At 52.0% G+C, this 19,435-nt stretch overlaps 2 protein-coding genes across 4 annotated transcripts in view; both read right to left on the bottom strand.

The window, feature by feature from the left end:
- Positions 1–4,916: 4,916 nt before the first annotated feature.
- Positions 4,917–7,628, bottom strand: RPS17 (ribosomal protein S17). Its single transcript, XM_036277955.1, has 5 exons — positions 7,529–7,628; positions 7,104–7,255; positions 6,638–6,743; positions 6,048–6,113; positions 4,917–5,041 (listed from the first exon to the last, which is right to left on the bottom strand). The coding sequence occupies exons 1-5, from the start codon at positions 7,529–7,531 to the stop codon at positions 4,961–4,963; spliced, it is 408 nt and encodes a 135-aa protein (XP_036133848.1). The 5' UTR covers positions 7,532–7,628; the 3' UTR covers positions 4,917–4,960.
- A 1,661-nt stretch (positions 7,629–9,289) lies between these two features.
- Positions 9,290–19,435, bottom strand: part of CPEB1 (cytoplasmic polyadenylation element binding protein 1) — a 47,515-nt gene continuing 37,369 nt past the window's right edge. The window contains exons 6-12 of one of the 3 annotated variants that reach the window (XM_036277830.1): positions 18,382–18,495; positions 17,986–18,075; positions 16,950–17,086; positions 13,845–14,043; positions 12,601–12,695; positions 11,976–12,056; positions 9,290–10,729 (exon numbers count right to left, since the gene is read on the bottom strand). In XM_036277830.1, coding sequence (XP_036133723.1) covers positions 10,619–10,729; positions 11,976–12,056; positions 12,601–12,695; positions 13,845–14,043; positions 16,950–17,086; positions 17,986–18,075; positions 18,382–18,495 — 827 coding nt within the window. In that variant the 3' untranslated portion in view covers positions 9,290–10,618. Of the gene's footprint in view, positions 10,730–11,975; positions 12,057–12,600; positions 12,696–13,844; positions 14,044–16,949; positions 17,087–17,970; positions 18,076–18,381; positions 18,496–19,435 lie in introns of all 3 variants that reach the window. The other 2 variants (XM_036277828.1, XM_036277829.1) reach the window with 2 other exon arrangements.

The raw sequence follows: 19,435 nt of genomic DNA, 5'->3' as shown, positions 1-19,435 counted from the left end.
GAGGAAGAGTGATTTACACTATTTTTTCTACATAAACATCTAGAAAGATCAACTCCACAACACGAAGTTTATTCACTTTTACATACACACACACACACACACCAGTCTATCAGAGTAGGTTGAGTAAGTGGAACATAAGATTTTGAAAGAACACTATTTTATTCATGGCATCAAAAATGCTGATCCTGATGGTCTAGGAATTAATGATTACACCAGAAAGAAAATTGTGTGGAATTCACCCTGCTTTCCCAAAGCTTAAAAATCTGGGCAGCATTATACACCTTGTGCATAAATATAACATTGGACATAAAACTAAGGAGGTGATGCTTGCCAAAAATTTATATAAATGCTTAACTGAACAATAAACTATTGATAACAATCACTTCTTTTCCCCACTCCAAACAGAATGCAGGCTCCTTGAGGGCAGATACTTGGCAGTTCTTAATTAATTGCTCTCTCAGGGACCTAGAAAAGTACCTGGCACATAATAGATACTTAATAAGTATTTCTTAGATAATGTGAACTTCAGAAGTAATCAAGGGGACACTGAACCTCTCCCTGCACATATTTCTGTATCTATTAGGAGGAACAGTGCGACTATCCAACTTCCTCTTCTTAAGATTATCGCTGTCCAGGCCATCACACCCCACTCCCCAGGCAAAAACAAAAACAAAAATTATTTCAGTGTAATCAACATTGTGGGTGGAAAAAAACAAAGTTTTGTGAATTAAAGGGCACTATTAACAGACAGAAAAGGCAACACACAGAATGGGAGAAAATATTTGCAAATCACAGCTGATAAAAAATATACAAAGTACTCCCGTAACACCACCAAAAATACAAACAACCCAATTTGAAAATGGGCAAAGGACTTGAATAGACATTTCTCCAAAGACGACAAATAACTGGCCAATAAACGCATTAAAAGATTCTCAACATCATTAATCATTAAGGTAAAGCAAATCAAAACCACAACATACCACTTCACACCCATGAAGATAGTTATTATTTTAAAAAAACATAAAATAACTGTTGGCAATCATGTGGAGAAATTGGAACTCTTGTGAATTTGTGATGGAGATGTAAAATAGTGCAGCTGCTGTGGAAAATGCATGGCACATCCTCAAAAATGTAAAACAGAATTACCATATGATCTGGCAACCCCACTTCTTGATATAAACGCAAAATAATTGAAAGCAAAGATTAAACAGATAGTTGTACACCCATGTTCATAGTATCATTATTCACAATAACCGAAAGTGGACGCAACCAACCAAAATGTCCACCAACAAATGAATGGATAGATAAAATGTAGTATGTATGTGTGCACATACAGGGTGGGGCGAAAGTAGTTTTACAGTTGTGAGTACAGGAAACAGTTTATCCTTGTATTATTTATTAATTATTGTGTTATTTTCCTACTTTTGCCCCACCTATACACAGATTAGCCATAAAAAGAAATGTAATTTGATATATGCCACAACATAGACCTTGAAAACATGCTTATCGAAATAAGCCATTCACAAAAAGTACCAACACCATATGATTCCTTATACACGGTACCTAAAATAGGCAAATTCTTAGAGGTGGCAGAATAGAGGTTACCAGAGGCTGGGGGGGAAGAGGGAGTTCGGAGTTACTGTTTAATGGGTATAGAGTTCCTGGTGGAATGATGAAAAGTTTTGGATACAGTAAAGATGGTTACCGTAACATTGTAAATGTATTTAGTGCCAATATGTTATTAAATGTTACCACAACTGAAAAAGGAAACCACCATCATTAGTTCCATGCATTTTGGTAAACTCGACAAGAGCGAGTGAGATTCATTCTCAACAGTATCAGTCATAGCTGACAGATTTAGATATTTTCTACAGAACAGCTACTGATGAGTCACGTAATAAAGACCATTGGTTTTAAACACTTCACACTTTTGCAAGGTTCGAAATGTATCCAAATAAGCCTTTTCCTGATCCACACATACTTTTACCACCATCAGCTGTGACATTACCTCAGCCAATTCCCACTTTAAGGAACTAGTGATGGCTCATCTTTAAAAAGAGTCTCACCTGTGGCATTCCAGAAGCCAGTTTCCGGGCCAGTTCTTCAATCTTCAAACCCAACATTGAGCCCTGAATAAACAACCGAGCGGTATAAAGCTAACATTTTTTTTTGACTCAAGTGCCAAGGAAAACTTCCAAAGGCTTTGCCGTTTCTAATGAACTATTCACAGGGCTTCCAATGTCCTCCGCTCTCCAAGCCACCAATCCATCCAAAGGCTAGTTGTCTTAAACAAGCTTATTTTCTCTGGACAGATCTTTTCCCGGAAGATTAACTCCACATCGGTAAATGCTTAGGGAACTGATACCTTAAAAGCACAACATTCAAAGCCCAGTGTTTTTTTTTCTTTCTTTTTGTAACGTTGAGTATATGCACTGATTACTTTTTTAAAGATAAAATGTCACTCGAGACACTTTCTACTTTATTTTTACTTGATTCCAGAGAGAGGAGGAGGGAAGGAACACGGATCCCCCGCAGCCCGCGGGTGTGCCGGGCCGGAACCGAACCCGCGACCCCCTGGGGCGCCGCCCCGAGAAACCGGGCCACGCCGGCCCAGACCAGAAACACCGTATTTTCTTTCGTAGGCGTTTCATGTCGGACACTTCTTTCGAAATGAAAACGTCGCCAAGGGCCAGCGGGACGCCCGCGTCTCTGGCACCCCCTGGCTTCAGCCGTCCCGGCAGGATAGCCCGACAAGCGTGTGTGCGGACACGCGTGGGGACTTCCCGCCCCACAGGCCCGCTCGCCGGCGGCTCTGGAAGCCTTGGGAACGCGAAGCCACCTGGCCCCGGGCGCGCATCCCGGCGGCCGCGGACGGGCCTGCCCGCTCCCCGCGCCCTGGGACCCCGGCCCCCCACTCCTCCGAGCCGCGTTTCTCGGTTCCCTCGTCTGCTGAACGCTCACGGCGTGTTTTCCGCCCGGCCGCGCGCCGCTGCGCCCCGAAAGGCAGCCTGCACGCCGACGAGCAAGGACGGGAAAGAAAACGTACCTCCTCTGGGGCGCGCAGGCGGAAACCCGTCCTCCAGGAGCCCGGAGACGGCCGGGGCGCAGGCAGCCCCGGGCCCAGGTAACCGAGGGCCACCGCGCGGTCTGGCCACTCCCGGGACCGCGGCGCCTTAAGCCCCCGCGCGGCCGCTCCCACAGGTGCGCACGTGCACGCGGACACCTGCGCCGGGCCCGCCCACTCGCCGCACGTGCGCGGCTCCCAGTCCCGGGGGCGGGGCCTGCGCCCTGACAAGCTCCACCGCGGTCAGTGAGCTCGGCCCGCTTCCTCAGGTGAGGGCCGAAGCCTGCGGGCCCCCGACGCCACGCCCACTTTCCCACGCGACGCCGGGCGTGGCCGGTCTCCCCTGCCGCACTCTGCCCCGCCCACCTCCAAGGGGCCTGTGCTCCGGTCCCGACAGGTGAGCCGGCTGTGACCACGCTGCCCCCTGGCGAGGAGTGAGGCAAACGGCCTCGCTACTGGTTTCGGGGTTAATTTCGTTCATCTGGCTCATTTGTCACCTGCACAGCCCGGCCAACCCTTTCGTCACCATTGACACCAAAATGCAAGGGGGAGAGGGAAGGTCTCTTTATGCAAAGCTGTTATTTAGAAGGCAGGAGGATTTCCTAAGAATGCCCGACCCCACACCAACAAATTGGAAACAAGTTTGCTGTAAAAAAGAATGTGCTTCCTTACAAAACTAATAAAGGGAGCAAATGGAGTTAACCTATCGTCCATGAATGGCAAAACCAGTGAGCAAAATGTTGACATTTAGCCTGAAAAAACCTCTTAATGAAATTAAATGGGAACAGTTAACTTCACAGTGGAGACACTTAATACACCATAACCCAACTGCTCAAAGTAAAACATCACTAAAAATGGGACAAGGTGATATTCTGTGCCTCAGTATGATGCCCCAAGAACACAGCATCCTTTCTGTGGTACCCTACAGAAAGCTTTTTTAAAAATCCTCACCCAAGGACATTTTTGCATTTATCTTCAGATAGAGGAGGGAGAAAGAGAAACATGGATGTGAGACACATCGACTGGTCGCCACCCACAACCCAACTGGGGCTGGGGACAAACGGCAACTGAGATGCGTGCCCTTAGGGGAAACTGAACCCAAATCTCTCTGGTCCACGCTCTAACCACTGAGCAAAACCTGCCAGGGCATAGATTGCTACTTTAAATCTGTGAAAAATATCACAGCCAAATTGAAGGACACTCTATAATCAGCCAACACTTCTCAAAAACATCTCTCATGAAAGACAGAAAGGTTAAAGGGACATGAAATCTAGAAGCAGGGATTCTGGGTTGGATCCTGCATCAGGGAGAAAAAAAAACAACTTAAAAAAATAACAAATGTGTATATAAAGAGAGACTGTAAAGCAATTGGGGCAAAATGTGAAGTTGGTGGATCTAGGCAGAATATTTGCAAGTTCCTTTGTACTCTTCTTGCAACTTTTCTCCAATTTGAAATTACAAGATACTGTACTTTTAGAATGTCTTCGAACCTGAAAGAAGCAGATGTACAAGGACCAGTGGACAGCCAGATTGACCTGTGTTTTGCTACTTCCTTGCAGAGACTGACGTGTGTGGCACAAACTCACCATGATCTGCATCAGCAGTAAAAGACAGAGAAGTGTGCAGAACACACAACTGAACAGTTCCTTCTCCCACTACTCAACAAGAGGCACCAGCCCAGCCCAGCCCAGCCCACTCCCCATTCCCCATACACACACAGTTGGACCCACAACCTCAGCAGATCCTAAGCTCAGTCAACTAACCACGTAGGATCCAGCTAGTGAGCTCTTCTTTCCTCGATAAAGAACTGCCCTTAGCTCCACCAGCCCAAACCCACAGATGACACAGGCAAGGTTGTTGATGGTTTATTGATATTATACAGCATAGCAGAAGGATTCAAACGGCTCCACGTGGTGTTTTGAAATTCATCCCAACTGTAGGCTGAGTGACCTGCAGGTTGGACAGGCTGCCAAAGTCCTGGAACAACAAAATGGTTCAGGTATGGCTATACCAGTGAGATCTGTGGTCAGAGCTCCAAGACCACCACCGAGCCTTGCTTGTCAGCCTCCACCAGCTTGGGGTCAAGTGGGCAGGACCCTGAAGAAACCCAACAAAGGGCCTTCTCCTCCCAACCCCAGAGTAATAATCTTACAGGGAGTCTACTCAAGATCTAAATACCCTGCACACTGTAGGATGCTGAGCAGCACCCTTGTCCTCTATCCACTGGTGTCTATTAGGATCCCCCAGCTGTGACAACCAAACAACGTGGTCAGACATTACCAAATGTCCCAGGGTGAGGGTGGGGGTCTCTCTCCCTTTGAGAACCATTGCTCTAGGCCATACACAGTGTCACTTCCTTTCCAGGACCAGCCTCAGGTAGGCTGCCTCACAAATGGCAGGCCCTAGGCAATCAACAAACTGTGTAAAAGTACTAAGATGAGCCACAGAAGAAACACATTACTGCCCAGCTGGTGTGGCTCAGTGGTTGAGCATCAACCCACGCACCAAGAGGTCACAGGTTCAATTCTGGGTCAGAGCACATGCCAAGGTTGTTGGCCAAATCCCCCCGGGGCGGGGGGGGGGGGGTGCAGGAGGTGGTCATTCGATGTTCTCTCTCATTGATGTTTCTGTCTCTCCCTCTCCCTTACTTAATCTCTAAAACCAAGAAAAAAAAACAACACATTAGCAATCTGTAATGATGATAGCTAAACTGTGTAAAGAGTTCCCTGTAATAAACATCTGGAAATGAGACCACAGCTCACTTGAGTGGTTCGTCTGCACTGACAAAGGAAAGAAGTCCCTGAGGGAAACTGCAGAATAGGAAAAATCAGGGCTGGAACCATGGGGGCAAATGTGAGGAACCAGGCATAGAACTGAGGATGAAAGGAAATAACGCATGGAAAACACTGGCAATACTTGGTGTTACTACAGGCAGTAGAAAGCTACTGGGAAGTACTACTTTAGGAATTCGGCAAACACTTACCAAGAGCTTCAGCATTTCCTTTGTGTCAGGATCAACTTCAATGATCTCCTGATCCAGGGCTGAGACCTAGAAGGAACAGGAATGGCCAAAATATCAATCAGTGAGCTATCTTTCACCTTCCCCGCCCTTTCCCCAATACTCTTAAAAAAAAAAAGAGGGGCACTCCCAAAGGAGACAGGATAGGATCCAAAAAGGTGAGCAGTCAAGCTTAAGGATTACAGGTCCCAAAGATCATGTGGTTTTACCTTTGTATGCCCTCATTATTACCTTATCAAGATTCAGAGACCCTTAAGAACCTTAAGACTATTAAAATACTTGTGCTAAGGCAAATACTCAAACCAAAAGACATGGCAGGGCAAACACACATCACAGAGGGCCGTCAAGTGAAAACCAGAAGGGCCTCCAGTGGCCCCGACAGGGCAGACCAGAGACCAGCACCTACAACCGGTTAAGGGTACGTGGATAAGATCCTCCTGCTCCAACTCAGCTGAGGTCCCTTAGAAACCAGGCACCTGGAGGGGTTTCTCAAGCGCCTGCTTTATCCTTCAGGACGAGCCGGGGGGCCCAGAGGACAGACCCAGGGCGTTTACCTCAGGGACATAGTTATCTCTCCGCTCTCTCTCCTCTTCCTGCAGTTTGATGGAGATGCCTCTCACGGGTCCTCGCTGAATCCGCTTCATCAGATGTGTGACGTACCTGCGTGCAGATGCCCGTGAAAACCGGAGAACGCGGCCGTCCCGGGCTGCACGTTGCACCCGGACACACAAGCAGCAGTTACAGTTCACTCCGCAGTGAGCAAGGAGAGCCCCCGCCCCCCCAGGAGCCCCGACTCTGAGAGGTGCACACAGCTCCGCCGCCTAAGCACACCGGCCACAGCCAGCAAATCCTCCCGTGGAACACCACGGCCCCTCCCCGGTCTTCAATCCCAACTCACTGCCCTAACGTCCAGTCCTGCCCACGGCCAAGGGGTCCCTGCCGTGCGGCCCAACGCGGGCGGTCCCCATGAAGACCCTGCAAACGCACGGCGGCAGCATCGACCAGGGCGGCCCCACTCACCCCGCTATCTTGTTCCGGAGCTTCTTACTGGGGATAATGGCGATCTCCTCGCACACGCGCTTGTTGGTGTGGAAGTCGTTGCCCAGGCGCGTGTAGTACTTCTCGATGATGACCCGGGCCGCCTTCTTCACGGTCTTGGTGCGAACGCGCCCCTGCGGGTGGAGAAGACAGGGTCACCGCGAACCAGGACACCCACCTGGCGGCGGCCCGCAGCAGGGTCCGCAGGCTGGGACCGAGCGCGGGGGAGAGGGACGGCGAGGGCCGGCCGGGCGGTGCAGGAGCGCGGGGATCGACTCGGAAGCCAGCGGCCCGCAGAGGCTCCGGCCTGACGCGGCCCGGCGCCCCATCCTGCGGGTTAGAAGCCGCGGAAAGAGGTGGATGGAGGTCGATTGTGGGAAACAACAGCTTCCGAGAAGAACACCTACCATCTTGGCGGGTCCCTGGTGAAAGAGGAAACAGGAAGCACAAGAGAGGCCTATAAAGCGCAGGCTAGAAAGCCGCTTCCGCTTGACCCGGGACGCGCTGAGCCAAGGCGGGAGCGCCGCGGCGACCCCTGGCGGTGCGGGGCGGAAGTGCGGACGGCCAGCCACCCACCGTGAGCGGGTCTCCCGTGTCCAAGCCCCAGCCCGCTTAGCGGTCTTTGGACCAGCTTCTCTACACCGGTGCTTCTGTGACCAGATAGTGCATTTGATTGCTCCAGACCAGGGTGAGGGGAGCAGGCCGAGTCCCTGGGAAGGCCAACTGGGGGCGTGGAAAGGTGGAGTAAGGGATGTCACCCTGCCCAGAACCCCCACCCAGTCCATGGGTCAGAGATTTGTCCTGCTAGCCTGGTGGAAACCCGGGTAAACTGGGAGAAGCTTATCTCATGTTTTCCCCTTGGCTCAAAAACATCACCTTATGGGAGGGGCTTTTCCTCCAACTTACATAGCCATCACTACCCCAAAGCGGCTCTCATTTTTACTACTTGTCACAGTGACGTGCCTTAGTTTTCTCCACTAGGGGGGAGCTCCATGACAACAGGGCCGTTTGGTTTAGCTACTCGGGGTGCCTGGACAGTGCCCAGCCTGAAGCTCTCAAATATGTAAGCCAAGGGCCCCGCTCACCTTGCAGTATTCCCAACAACCGAGACACCTGCAACCACCACTGTCTTCAGGCTGTTTCCGCCATACCCATCCTAAAATCAGGTTCTCTCAAGCCCCCAGCACAGGCCATGCTTGGTGGCCTCATTAGCCCATGGAGTACCCTGCCCCCACCCTTCAACTCTGCAAAAGGAGTCCCTAGGCCCCCACCTGTCGGAAGAAAAGGCTGGGCTGGCCAGGTTGGGTAAGTTAAGGGGCACAGAGTTGTGCCTCATCCCTCAACCTACCTACTCGTCACCTTGGTCAGTCCAGTCTGAACTGAATGGGAATGGAAGGCTGCAGGACAGGAAGCTGCCCTCTGTGGAGAAGGTAAGAGGAGACCAAGAGGGAGGGCAGACTTTCCCGAGTTGCAGGAACTTACTTGACCAGCAAACTTCAAGCCACCGTGCTGCCAGCCAGGCCTCAAACGAAAGGTGGGGTCTCTCTCCTTGGCCGAGGGACTCCCAACCCCCCTGGGTGAGCTCTTGCACCTCTCACAGAAGGGAGAGGGCAGGGTTCCCTGCACCTATTCTCCCAAAGGATCAGCCCAGCAGATGGGCCCAGGTGCAACATACCTGACAAAATCCACAGACCCTCTCACCTCACAAATCCTGGGAATCTGAGAGCATGAGGGCTCTCTGAAGAACAGCCAAAGTACCATGAATGACGCCCTCCCTCTCAGAAATGAACTGGGTCAACACAGGCGAGTCCGAGAGGATGGAAGCTCCTGATGAGACAATGGTGCACAGCGCCTGAGCAGCTGTCCCAGGTCCTCCGAGCTGGCCCTGGGCTAAGAGGAGCCCCTAGAAGCTTAAGTGAGGGCTTTTCACACTTGGACTAGCAGTACCCACCTGCCAGAGAGGCACCTCCAAGGTGCACTTGACCAAGGAAATGACCAAGAAGTACTTACAGGGGCAAGTCTCCCACACGATCCCACCATCCACCTGGGTACAATCTCATCATAGAAAATCCAAGGAAATGTGAGTTTTTACTCTGGAGTCTTACTTATTACCCACCCCTCTGGCCCCAAGCCCCCTCCCCTCAGACACAGAGACAAGAACAGAACTCTGCTGCAACGTGTTTATTATGTGCCAAAAAAAACTACACCACAGCTTACTCCACACATCTGTAGGAGAGTGCAGTCTTGCCTGCATATACTACAATGAGGTAGAGACTTCACACACAGCTTCACAAAACCCACAGAGTAGCTGGGATATGCGACAATGCAACGTCAGCTCAGCGGGGGGTCGGGGGGGATGACACTGGTTCTTTGGCACACAGCTTCCCAAAGAGGGGCAAGTCATTTTTTTTTTTTTTAAATAAAAAGAAAGAGTCAAGTTTTCAAATCCCAGTAGCATTTCCGTCCACTGCAACTGTTGCTCCATACATTTCTCAAATCAAAGAAACAAGGGAAGGGTACTTGTCCCCTCTGAGAGAACGGGCTCCTGTGAGCCTTCGTCTGCCCCCACCAAAAAGCAGCCCTTTTTAGCTCAGTTACAAAAGAAAGAAGTCCTGTAACTTTGTGATTAAAAACTTCTATCAACCCCCCCCCAATAAGTGCAACTTAAGAAGGTGCAATAAACCATTTAAACCTATATACAGCAGCTGCTCAAATACCATTTACCTGGTCCAGTTTGCAATTCAAAAAATTTTTTTTTCTTGGTTGCAAATTTTTTCCCCTTCATTCGCAACTGTAAGAAACAGTGACCAGCAGTCCCCAGACACAAATTTGCTATAATGTTAAAAGCTGCCAGGAAAGAAAAAAAAAATCTCTTGTTCCAAATGACTTAAAAACTATTTTAAGGAGTGTAAAAAGGAACCGGTAAAAACCCTCGAGCATAAAATATGAAATATGATTTTGGTTTAAATGAAGAGCAAAGTCTCCTTGTTGTTTACAGTAAAAAACACCAGCTGAACACTCAGTTTATGCCGTTCAGGTGGGGGTTAAATAAATGGAAAGGCACTGTATGGCAACTGCAAGAATGAAACCAACGAGACCTGCGCATCACCACCATCAGTATTGCAAGGAATGTAAAAAAAGCGCTTTTAATAAATAAACCTAGATGTAGGCATCATGTCAATACCTTCTGGACACGTAGTTCTTTTTTGCTTTTCATAGGCAAAATGAGAAACTAAAATCTGGGAAAACTACAGAGTCGCCTGGAGGGTGAGCCAGAGGGTCCTTGCCCTGGCCCAGCCCCTGAAAACAAACCCGACAAAACTCATTGTGCATTAATTAGTGCAGAAACAAAGACAGACTCAGCAAGTGCAAAGGTGACTAGATCTTCCCTTGTCCTCGGGAAGCCAGCTCCCTGGTCGCCGGTGGCCAGGTGGTGCAGGCTGCTGCCTGACCTGCCAGCCTCGGGCGTTACAGGCCAGCGGGCAAGGCCGGCTCCTCTAGCTGGAATCCCGGCTCTTCTGGTTCCGCATCAGGGGGCTGTGGTGGCGCAGGCCCTCCGTGCTGTGCCGCCAGTGCCAGCAGCTCCGGCAGAAGTACTTGAAGCACACCTGGTGCGGGGGAGAAAAAGGGAGACGGCACCCGTCAGCTCCACTTTCCAGGGAGGGGGGATTCCTGGGGCCTCTGTGGGGCTAGCAGAGAGGGTCTCAGGGAACCCTCTCACCCTGACCAGGCCGGGCTCCCACTGTGTACGGAGACTGCAGCTCTCCTCCCTGGCCCTTCTCCCGCCTACAGAGCCGCTGCATCACTTGCTGCTGATGTGTAAACGTCTGCAGACTGACTCCAGACCCTCACGTAGACGACATGCCTTCCTCTTCACCTACAGGAACAGCACCCCGTCTCTGTTCCACCTCTTGCTCTGAGCTGTGTAACCTCTAAGAAGCCACTGACCTCTGACCAATTACCTGAAAACGAGGGGTCGTCTGTAAAAGATCTGACACCCAAAGCCTGCTATGAAGGCTGATCAGACACATGCTCGTCCTCAGGCTTGACCCAGCAACCCCAACATGCTGCACACCCTCATCTGGGAGCCACCGTTTAACCAGTCTACCCAGGGACTCCAGGCCTGAGTGACAGCGTCACTACACGATGAGGCATGGGGGGACTGCCAGGCCCCAACTCCCCTCCTCACAGTAGTACAGACCAGCAACGCTGGCCCCACTGGACACTTGTCAGATTTTTGGAGTCTCGGGCCCACTCCAAACCCTCTGGATCACAGCCTGCATTTAAACAAGGTCCTCAAGAGATGTGTACGCACTTCAAAGCGTGCAAAGCACTTTTGCCGACAAACGTCCCAGGTCTGTGCGCCACCACCCAGAAACGGCCAAGGGAAGCTGCCATGCTGCTGTCTGCCTGTGTCTGGCAACGGGCACACCAGGGGAGAAGTCAAAGCAGTCCAGAGGTTCAGAAGTGAAAGAGGGGTCCCTGAGCGGGGGAGTCAGCCTCGAGGGCCTAGGAATTCGAACAACCCCGCCTGGCTCACAGGTCCCGCTGAGCATATCCACTCAGGTTCCCGCCATCTTCAGAGCCCACTGATGGGTCAGCAATAAGGCCACACTGTCTGCCAACATCCAGCACAAGGAGAAGGCCAAGTGCCAAGACTCAACTGAGGGAGCTTTCCCAATAGTTTCGGGTCAAACTACCAAAGTGTGCCCCTGGTCTGACGCCAGCACCTCCTCTGTGCTCAGACAACCACAGGGTACCCGAGAACACCCACATTCTGTGACAAGCATGGTGTGACCACTTTTAACTAAGGGTGCGGACATTCTAGACACCTCAAGTGCCCAGGACACTCACCTGATCTCGACAGAAGAAAGGGCCAGGCTGAGAGCTGCAGATATGACACAGAGAATCTTCTAGGTAGGGGTCGATCTGAACCTAAACAAAGCAAAACAGGAGAACCAAGTGGCTCTTCTCGGCAGGAGGCCATGGGCCTGGGGGGAGGGTGCATCACTGTGTCGGCTGTGTGAATGCAGGGTGTCCGGGTCAGAGGGACCTGCGGAGACTACGGGCATTGAGCAGAGACCCTCGAGGACAGGTGAGCACCAGGGCCAGGCTGCCAGCCTCTGCAATTTGGGTGACCACACACATACCTGCTGGTCTTCCCAGCACACTGTACCCCACACTCTACCTCCCAAGCAACAGGGAAGTGTTCAGAGGACACACAAGAGAAGGGAGCCAGGTTCCTAGCTAGGCCACAAATACCACAGCCAGGAAGGCACCCACGAAGCTAGAAGGCTCAACAGTCCCCCTGCCTCCTCCTGAGTCTGCAAGACCAGGCTCAACCCCAGACCCAAACCCCTGTGAGTCCCCAGGGGCTTGGCTCTCTCCCCTGGGCATACCCAGCACAGGTACAGCTCCCGTCTCAGGCCTGTCCTGGGTAGTAACTGGCCCAGAGGAAGGGACAGGCCAGCCTCCTCACCTTCTTGGTGAACTTGGTGGTCTTGATCTCCACGAAAGCAGCACTGACAGCTTTCAGGTAACTGCGTTGGTTATTGAAGGTCACACGGCCAGACCCTTTGCAGAAACACAGCACAAATTGCCCTTTTAGCCGAATTCTCCCAAATGTCGCCTGTCAACGCTCAGGAAACCCTTTGTCTAGACCACTGATGTCCAATACAGATGTAATGTGAGCGACTTATATAATTTTAAGTTTCCTACTAGTCACGTTTAAGTGGGAAATAAAGTGGTGGAATAAATTTTAATAATATATTTCACTTAACCCAATATATCCAAAACCTTATGATTTCAACATGTGGCACTAGCCAGCCACATTACAAGCACTCAGCTGGTGGCTACCATACTGGATGGCATAAACCCAACAGGAATGGGGGAAGGATCTGCTGACCGGCATGGGGAGGGAAGAGAGCCCTTGGGTATAAGCAGATGCACAGGTAAGATTAAAGGGCTCAGAGTAGAAGCCAAGATGCTGATAGAACTTCTCTGAAGGTGGGTCCAGCATCCACACCCTCATCTGAGGTCCTCCAAGGCCTGGCAGGGAGCTGGGACAGCCTCACCCTGCCAGATGCCACCTGAAGTCCCTGCCCTCAGTCTGTGGTGCAGCACCGATGAGCCCCCGGCTCCTTCCTGACCAGACTCAGTGTGGGGAGGCATACCAAGTGTGTGGGGAGGTGGGTTAGCCACGTCTCGCTTAGAAAGTTCAGGCTCGGCTCCACCAAACCCATCACTGAGCTGATTCTGTCATGTCTGGGGAAGTGACCTCCTGTCTGAGGGGCTGGCCGAGACGCCCTGAGCTAGGACAGCAGAGCCCATGACTGCTGTCTGGTTGCCCCGAGTGCTCCTTCAGTCTGACCTGGTCTTTGACCCGACACAAAGGCCACTTTTCAAGAACATTTAATAAAGGAAACCAGGCAAGTTCAGAAAAGTACTGGCCTTTGAGTGAAGTACGACCTGTTGTCTGTCCCAGGAGGTTTGGCGCTGAGCTTCCCACCCAGGTTTCCTGTCTCACTTTCAGCTCCCAGGGCCCCTATCACTGTTTCCCCTTCGTGGGAGACGGGGGGAGGGTGGGTGCAGACAATGCCACTACGCTCTGGTGTGCGTCCACCTGCAGCCCTGGGTCAGGCCTCTCCACTCCCACGGGGAAGTGTCACGATCCTGGCTACCGCCCGGGACCCCAGCTCTTCCACACAGAAGCAGGACGCTCACCGATGGGATACTTGTGCTTGTCCGTGTCGATCCCGGCGTATACCACTCCACCAAACAGGTCGTTCAGGATGGCAGCCAGGGCCTCGGCATTGAGCATCCCATGCAGAGCGCCCACAAACACCGTCCTGCTGGGGTCGAGTCTCTGAGACGGGCTTCGGACAAAGTTGCTGTCAGCCAAGACCCAGGGGATCACTTGCACCTGAAAACCACCCACAGGTGTGTCACTCGGCAGGGAGCCAGGCAGGCTCTTGTCGGGAGAGAAACCAGCTGGGCTGCCGAGGCTAGGGCACGGGTGAGAAGGTGCTATGGCCCAGCACACAGGCCTCCCTCGCCCCAACCCAACTAGAGTTGACTTTTACTGAGTCCAGGTGACGAAATGGTCACAGCAAGTGGTCGAACAGCAGTCACTGATCCTGGAGAGCAAGTGAAATAGTACCAGACTGCCACACCCAGGAACCCAGCACCGTGTCAGAACCGTCAGCTGTGGTTCCAACAAAGGACCGTGGACACTGATGAGCAGAGGCATGGTCCACAGTCCCCTGGCCCGAAAGGGTTCACAGGGACCTCAAGGATAGGAGCTGGAAGGCAGAGGGCGGGACGCGTACGGTATCTGTGAGACAGTCACTGGCCCAGCGCAGGGGCAGTGGGAGTGGCTGGTCACTGAGGGCTCACAGGGCAGGGAAACAGCAGGGCAGGAGCTGACCCTGCCTCTGATTCCCAAGCCTGGAACAAAACCTGGCTGAGCAGGCAGAAGATTCCGCAATGAAGTGCACCAACAGATGACCAGAAAGTGTTCTGGAAGGTCAGTGTGCAAAGATCTAAAGTAAAATGTCTCGGAGCAAGAAGAGTGAGGGAAAACCAGCACAGAGGCAGAAACAGTCGTTCTGAGGCCAGGAGAGGAAGCCCTGAAGAAAGCCAGGGCTCTGGGCACGGAGCAGCCAAGGCACGGCGACGCAAGGGAAGAGTGGGCAGAGCTCCGGCCCCTGGGCCTGCTGGGACAGCCAGGAAGATCAGGACTGGCGGCTGCAGGCCTAGATGCCTGGGGCTGAGAGCCTGCAGAAGTTACTACGGGAGCCTATTCCACCAGGACATGAAAAACCCATTTTGCTTTTTCCATTCCCACAGGGACGCAGCACCATCTGGTCCACATTCAAGGGCCACCAGGCTCTCTGAGCTTTTTCTTACACTAAACAGAAGAGTTTAGGACTGCAGGGCACACCAGAGAAAGGCCCATGGGAGGTGGGGCTCAAGCAGGACATGGGGCTGGAGAGGTGAGTCTGGGTCTTAAGGCAGGAGCAGAGCCACACAGTGAATAATAGACCTGCTCTGGGAAGGAAGAGGGAAGGGAGCCAGACACTGACAACATGGTGGTGGAAAGGGACACGAAGGAAGACAAGGCAGAGAGATGGGACAGCCTACAGTCAGCGCACCAGAGAGATGCTACTCACTACAGGGTGACGAGAGGAAGAAGGGACAGGACGGTGTCGGCAGGGACTGAGGAGGGGGTCTGGGCTGGGCCCACTGTGGGGGCAGGGCAGGGATGGAGGAGCATGCTCACAGGGGTGTGGGCACGAGCTCGGGGGGGGGGGGGGGGGCTATGGTCGTCATGGGCAGCCAGAGGATGAACCTGCCCTGTTACTGAGGCAAAACATAAACTGAAACCAGGAAACATCTAAAAAACAAAGCCAGCCTCGTTCCATGCATTATTTATTTTAATTCTGATGTGAGCATCTCAACAGAATAGACATTTCCCCACTCATCCTACAGACTTGAACAGACTTTACTTTCTAGAGCAGTTTTAGGTTCGCAGCAAAACTAAGCTCCAGCCCCTCATACCTCTGCCCCTCCCCATGCACAGCCACCCCACCATCAACATCCTGCTCCAGAGGGTGCATCTGTTACAATCAACCTCCACGGACACATCATTGTCACCCCAAGTCCACAGATCACAGCAGGGCTCACTCAGCGCATGCCATGGGTTTAGACACACGTGGAAGGACATATATTTGCCATTTTAGGGTCACAGAGTCGTCTCACTGTCCTAAAGACCCTCCAGGCCAAACCGATTCATCCGCCTCTTCCCCCATGACCCCTGGCAACTGCTCATCTTCTTACTAAAATAGGCATTTCAATTCCATTTTACAGGCAAGGAAATGACATTTCAGAGATATTAACTATCTAGTTCAATGTCACAAAGTGACATGCTCTGGGACCAGAATTAAAAAAAAAAAAAACACTGGTCCTAAGTTCAACTACTCCCTGTAAGAGATGTGTGGTGATGATGGTTCCTCATGACCTAAAGGGAGTTCTGGGCTCAGGAGCCAGCACTAGTTCCAAAAATCTTCTCAAACATCATCCGCTAGAACCACGTGGGGAGCTTGGCTGAAGAGGGGGTTCTTAAGCTCTACCCAACCGGGTGCAGTGAGTCTGAAAAGCGGCCCAAACATCCGCAATGAGATGCCAGGTAGGGAACCTGGGCTAGAGACCCAAGGTGCGAAGGGCACCCAAGGCTGACACCAGAGAAGGTGTCAGGAGAGACCACATGTGGAGAGCTACATGTCCAGGACGGGAGGGAAGCAATGACCACAGGTGGCCTGCAGAGTTTACCCGCCAGACTGGAAAGTAGCCGGCAGACAGCGTGATCTCCATGGGCAGGAGCACACACATAGGGCCAACAGGTTTTTTTTTAAATGTGATTGAGCCCTGGCCAGTTTGGCTCAGTGGTTAGAGTGTCGGCCCGCAGACCAGAGAGACCCGGGTTCGGTTCCCACTAAGGGCATGTACCTCGGCTGCAGTTTGTCCCTGCCCCAGTTGGGGTTGTGGGGGTGGCAGCCAGTCGATGTGTCTCTCTCACATAGATGTTTCTCTTTCTCCCTCCCACTATCTGAAGATGAATGTAAAAATGTCCTCAGGTGAGGATAAAAAATATAAATACATTAAATAAAAATGTGATTGAGAGTATTTTGTGTATTTGCTGTGAGGCAGGAGCAGCCGTCTTGCCTCAGTAGGAACTCTCGCCTGCAGCCTGAGTGTCCACCCACCCCAAGAAAATGTGGCCTCACAGGTCAGCCGCCCAGACCTGGAGAGGACATGGCGCTAACTCACCTCTTTGCAGCGCATCCTTCGGCTGGACATCTTGAAGTAATGCTCACTCAGGCCGTCGGGGCTCAGCGCAGCATGAGAACAAGCCTGCAGCAAGGCCCGGACAGACTTCTCCAGTTCGAAGACCAGATACACATACCCTATTCCCAGTGAAAGAAGACACTGCATCAATATCCCTCAAGGCTACTCCTCAGCCTTGGTTTTGCAGCTGGGAGTGTCTTCCAGGAGAGATGACTTCATGTGTAAGACACAATCTCGTCCTACTCCTGAGGTCTTGGTGAATGGAGCACCTGCTCTGCCCGATGCCCAGGCCAAGGCAGGGAGACGTGTCCATGTCCCACCAGAGTAGGGAAGGGACTGGCAAGGCAGGACACAGACCTGTCATACCACACAGCTCTCCACCCAGGACACAGAGCGTGTGCGGGTCAGCTGAGCCGGCTTTCCTGGCTGGAAGGATGGCGGGTCTGCGGCCTACCTGCGGGGGTGGGGTGCTGCTCTACAAGCCTAGTTACCACTGGTCCAGTTCACCGGAACATTTCCAGTGAGATGGGGCAGAGTGAAAATAGCACCTGCTCCTTTCTACAGGGAAGGGATCTCATTTCAGACCAGTGAGGAATCAGATGCTTGGTCCTCATTCCTGCCAACTCCAAAGGGATCTCAGAATTAGGTCAGACAACAACGTAACTGGGGAGGGGAGGCAGGCAAAGGACAGTTTTTCAAACGCCTTGTTTTGAGAGGAAGAAAGCTGCTGGGCCCAGGTCTGGGGGAGTACACAGAAGTTTCACACGGGGGTTTCAGAGGCAGCTCCGACCGCAGGTAAGTTTGGACGGATGGACTGTTAGCGCAGAAGAAACAGAAGGGTGTGCTAGCTGGAGAGCAAGGCCCGGAGAGCAGTGCTGACGACTGAAAGCTGTGTGCTCCCAGTGCCCGAAACCACGGCACCAGCATGCAGCGGTGACATCCCAGCACCCCTCAGTGCAATTATGTGTAGGGAGGAAAAAAGCTCCTACCATGTCTTTATTACCTTTAGGCATATTACCTTTGGGAGGACACCGGGGGTGCTTGCCATCCTTACCAGGCCACTCCACACTCAAAGAGCCAAAAACACGGAAGGTGTTAACCAATCCAGCTGCAAAGAGACGGGAAAGAACGGCGGAGCTGAGGCGCACCCTCCCCAGGGAGGCACGGCACAGGCTCACCAGGACTCTCCCAGGCTCACCGTCCCTGACAACTCAGAATGGACCCTGGTCTCAGGGGCCAATGTAAGCACCAGATACAGAGCACGATGGGCAGCTACGATGTGCACCCTCCCTCCAGGGCTCCTGGAACACCCTTTGCTCAGGCAGAGGTCAGCCTCAGCCTCCAGTCCAAGCTTCGTGCTCCTAAAAGGCCCCACTTTCAACGACTGAGGCAGGAGGTCCCGGAGGCAGCTCACCTTCCGTGATATCCCAAGGAACGCCTCCGAGGAACACTTTGCAAGAGTAGACGGGGTTCTTGTAGCTCCGGGGAGGAAGCTGGCCACTCCAGGTACAGGTAGCTTCATTCACAGCTTTGGTGGAAGAGAAAGAGAGAAACAGGTCAGAGAATCAACAAACTCACCGCCCTTCTCTGGGGTGAAGCTGCCCAGGAGGAACTGGACAGGCCACAGTCGCAGCCGCACTGCCTGGCAGAATGTCCATGACTCTTCTGGAAGGCTGGAGCCTGACTCCTCACCAGTCCTGTCAGCCCAGTAGGGTAACCCTAATTTATTAGTTCTGCCTCTATTAAAACTAATAAACATGTAGGGTGAAAATGGTCAGAACCTAAGCTATTTTCAAACATGTAACGGGTGATTTAACCACAAACCAGTTTTAATCTAATCACTGCTTACAATACTAACTTCATTAAAATTACAATTTTGTATATGGTATCCCGAAGGCTGACTGGTCCAAACGGGCCCTCATCCCCCAACATCCACACAAGAAATGTTCGACTCTGCTTTCCCTGTCTTCGCTCTGAACTCATGAATCAGAGAAGTCAGGACACTGCCAAGAAAACCCACCACCAGCAACCCAGCAAGAGTGTCACACTGTTCCCAAGCCAGAGCCAGGCCCACCGCCAGAGCTGTCCGTCCAGTGCCCGAACAAACACCGGCCTTCTGTAAAAGGATGGATTTCCCACCAACCTCTCAGCATCCGATGTAGACCAAAGACAAGTCTGTCCAAACCCACTGTGAGGTTCCTCTGACTCCAACTCAGAACACCTCATTAAGAAACCCTTGTGGATGTGTAGAGGAGACCACTCTACTGTTCGGCCCTGACAGTTTCTAGAGGACTCTCTGTTCTTGGTGACCAATTCAGCCTTCTGTCCCTCTTTCATCCTGTGCCCACCCAGTCTGTGCCATTCCAGATGAGAGACGGACCTCGTGGCCATGGCCAGGCCTTGCCCACTGCAGTCCCCTCCTCCAGTACTGGGTCAGAGGCCATGAAACCAACCCTCATTTTCACTCA

Source organism: Molossus molossus, unplaced genomic scaffold, assembly GCF_014108415.1.
Source record: "Molossus molossus isolate mMolMol1 unplaced genomic scaffold, mMolMol1.p scaffold_m16_p_24, whole genome shotgun sequence".
Lineage (NCBI taxonomy): Eukaryota > Metazoa > Chordata > Mammalia > Chiroptera > Molossidae > Molossus > Molossus molossus.
Note: the sequence above shows the minus strand (reverse complement) of the source record. Positions and strands in the feature narration are given on the sequence as shown.

Bases quoted from the DNA above. Each gene is read 5' to 3' on its own strand.
- RPS17 (XM_036277955.1), bottom strand. The intron at 6,744-7,103 runs GTGAGTGGGGCC...ATCTGCACGCAG, and splicing joins CTCCGGAACAAGATAGCGGG to GTACGTCACACATCTGATGA. The intron at 6,114-6,637 runs GTAAACGCCCTG...TGTTCCTTCTAG, and splicing joins GAGATAACTATGTCCCTGAG to GTCTCAGCCCTGGATCAGGA.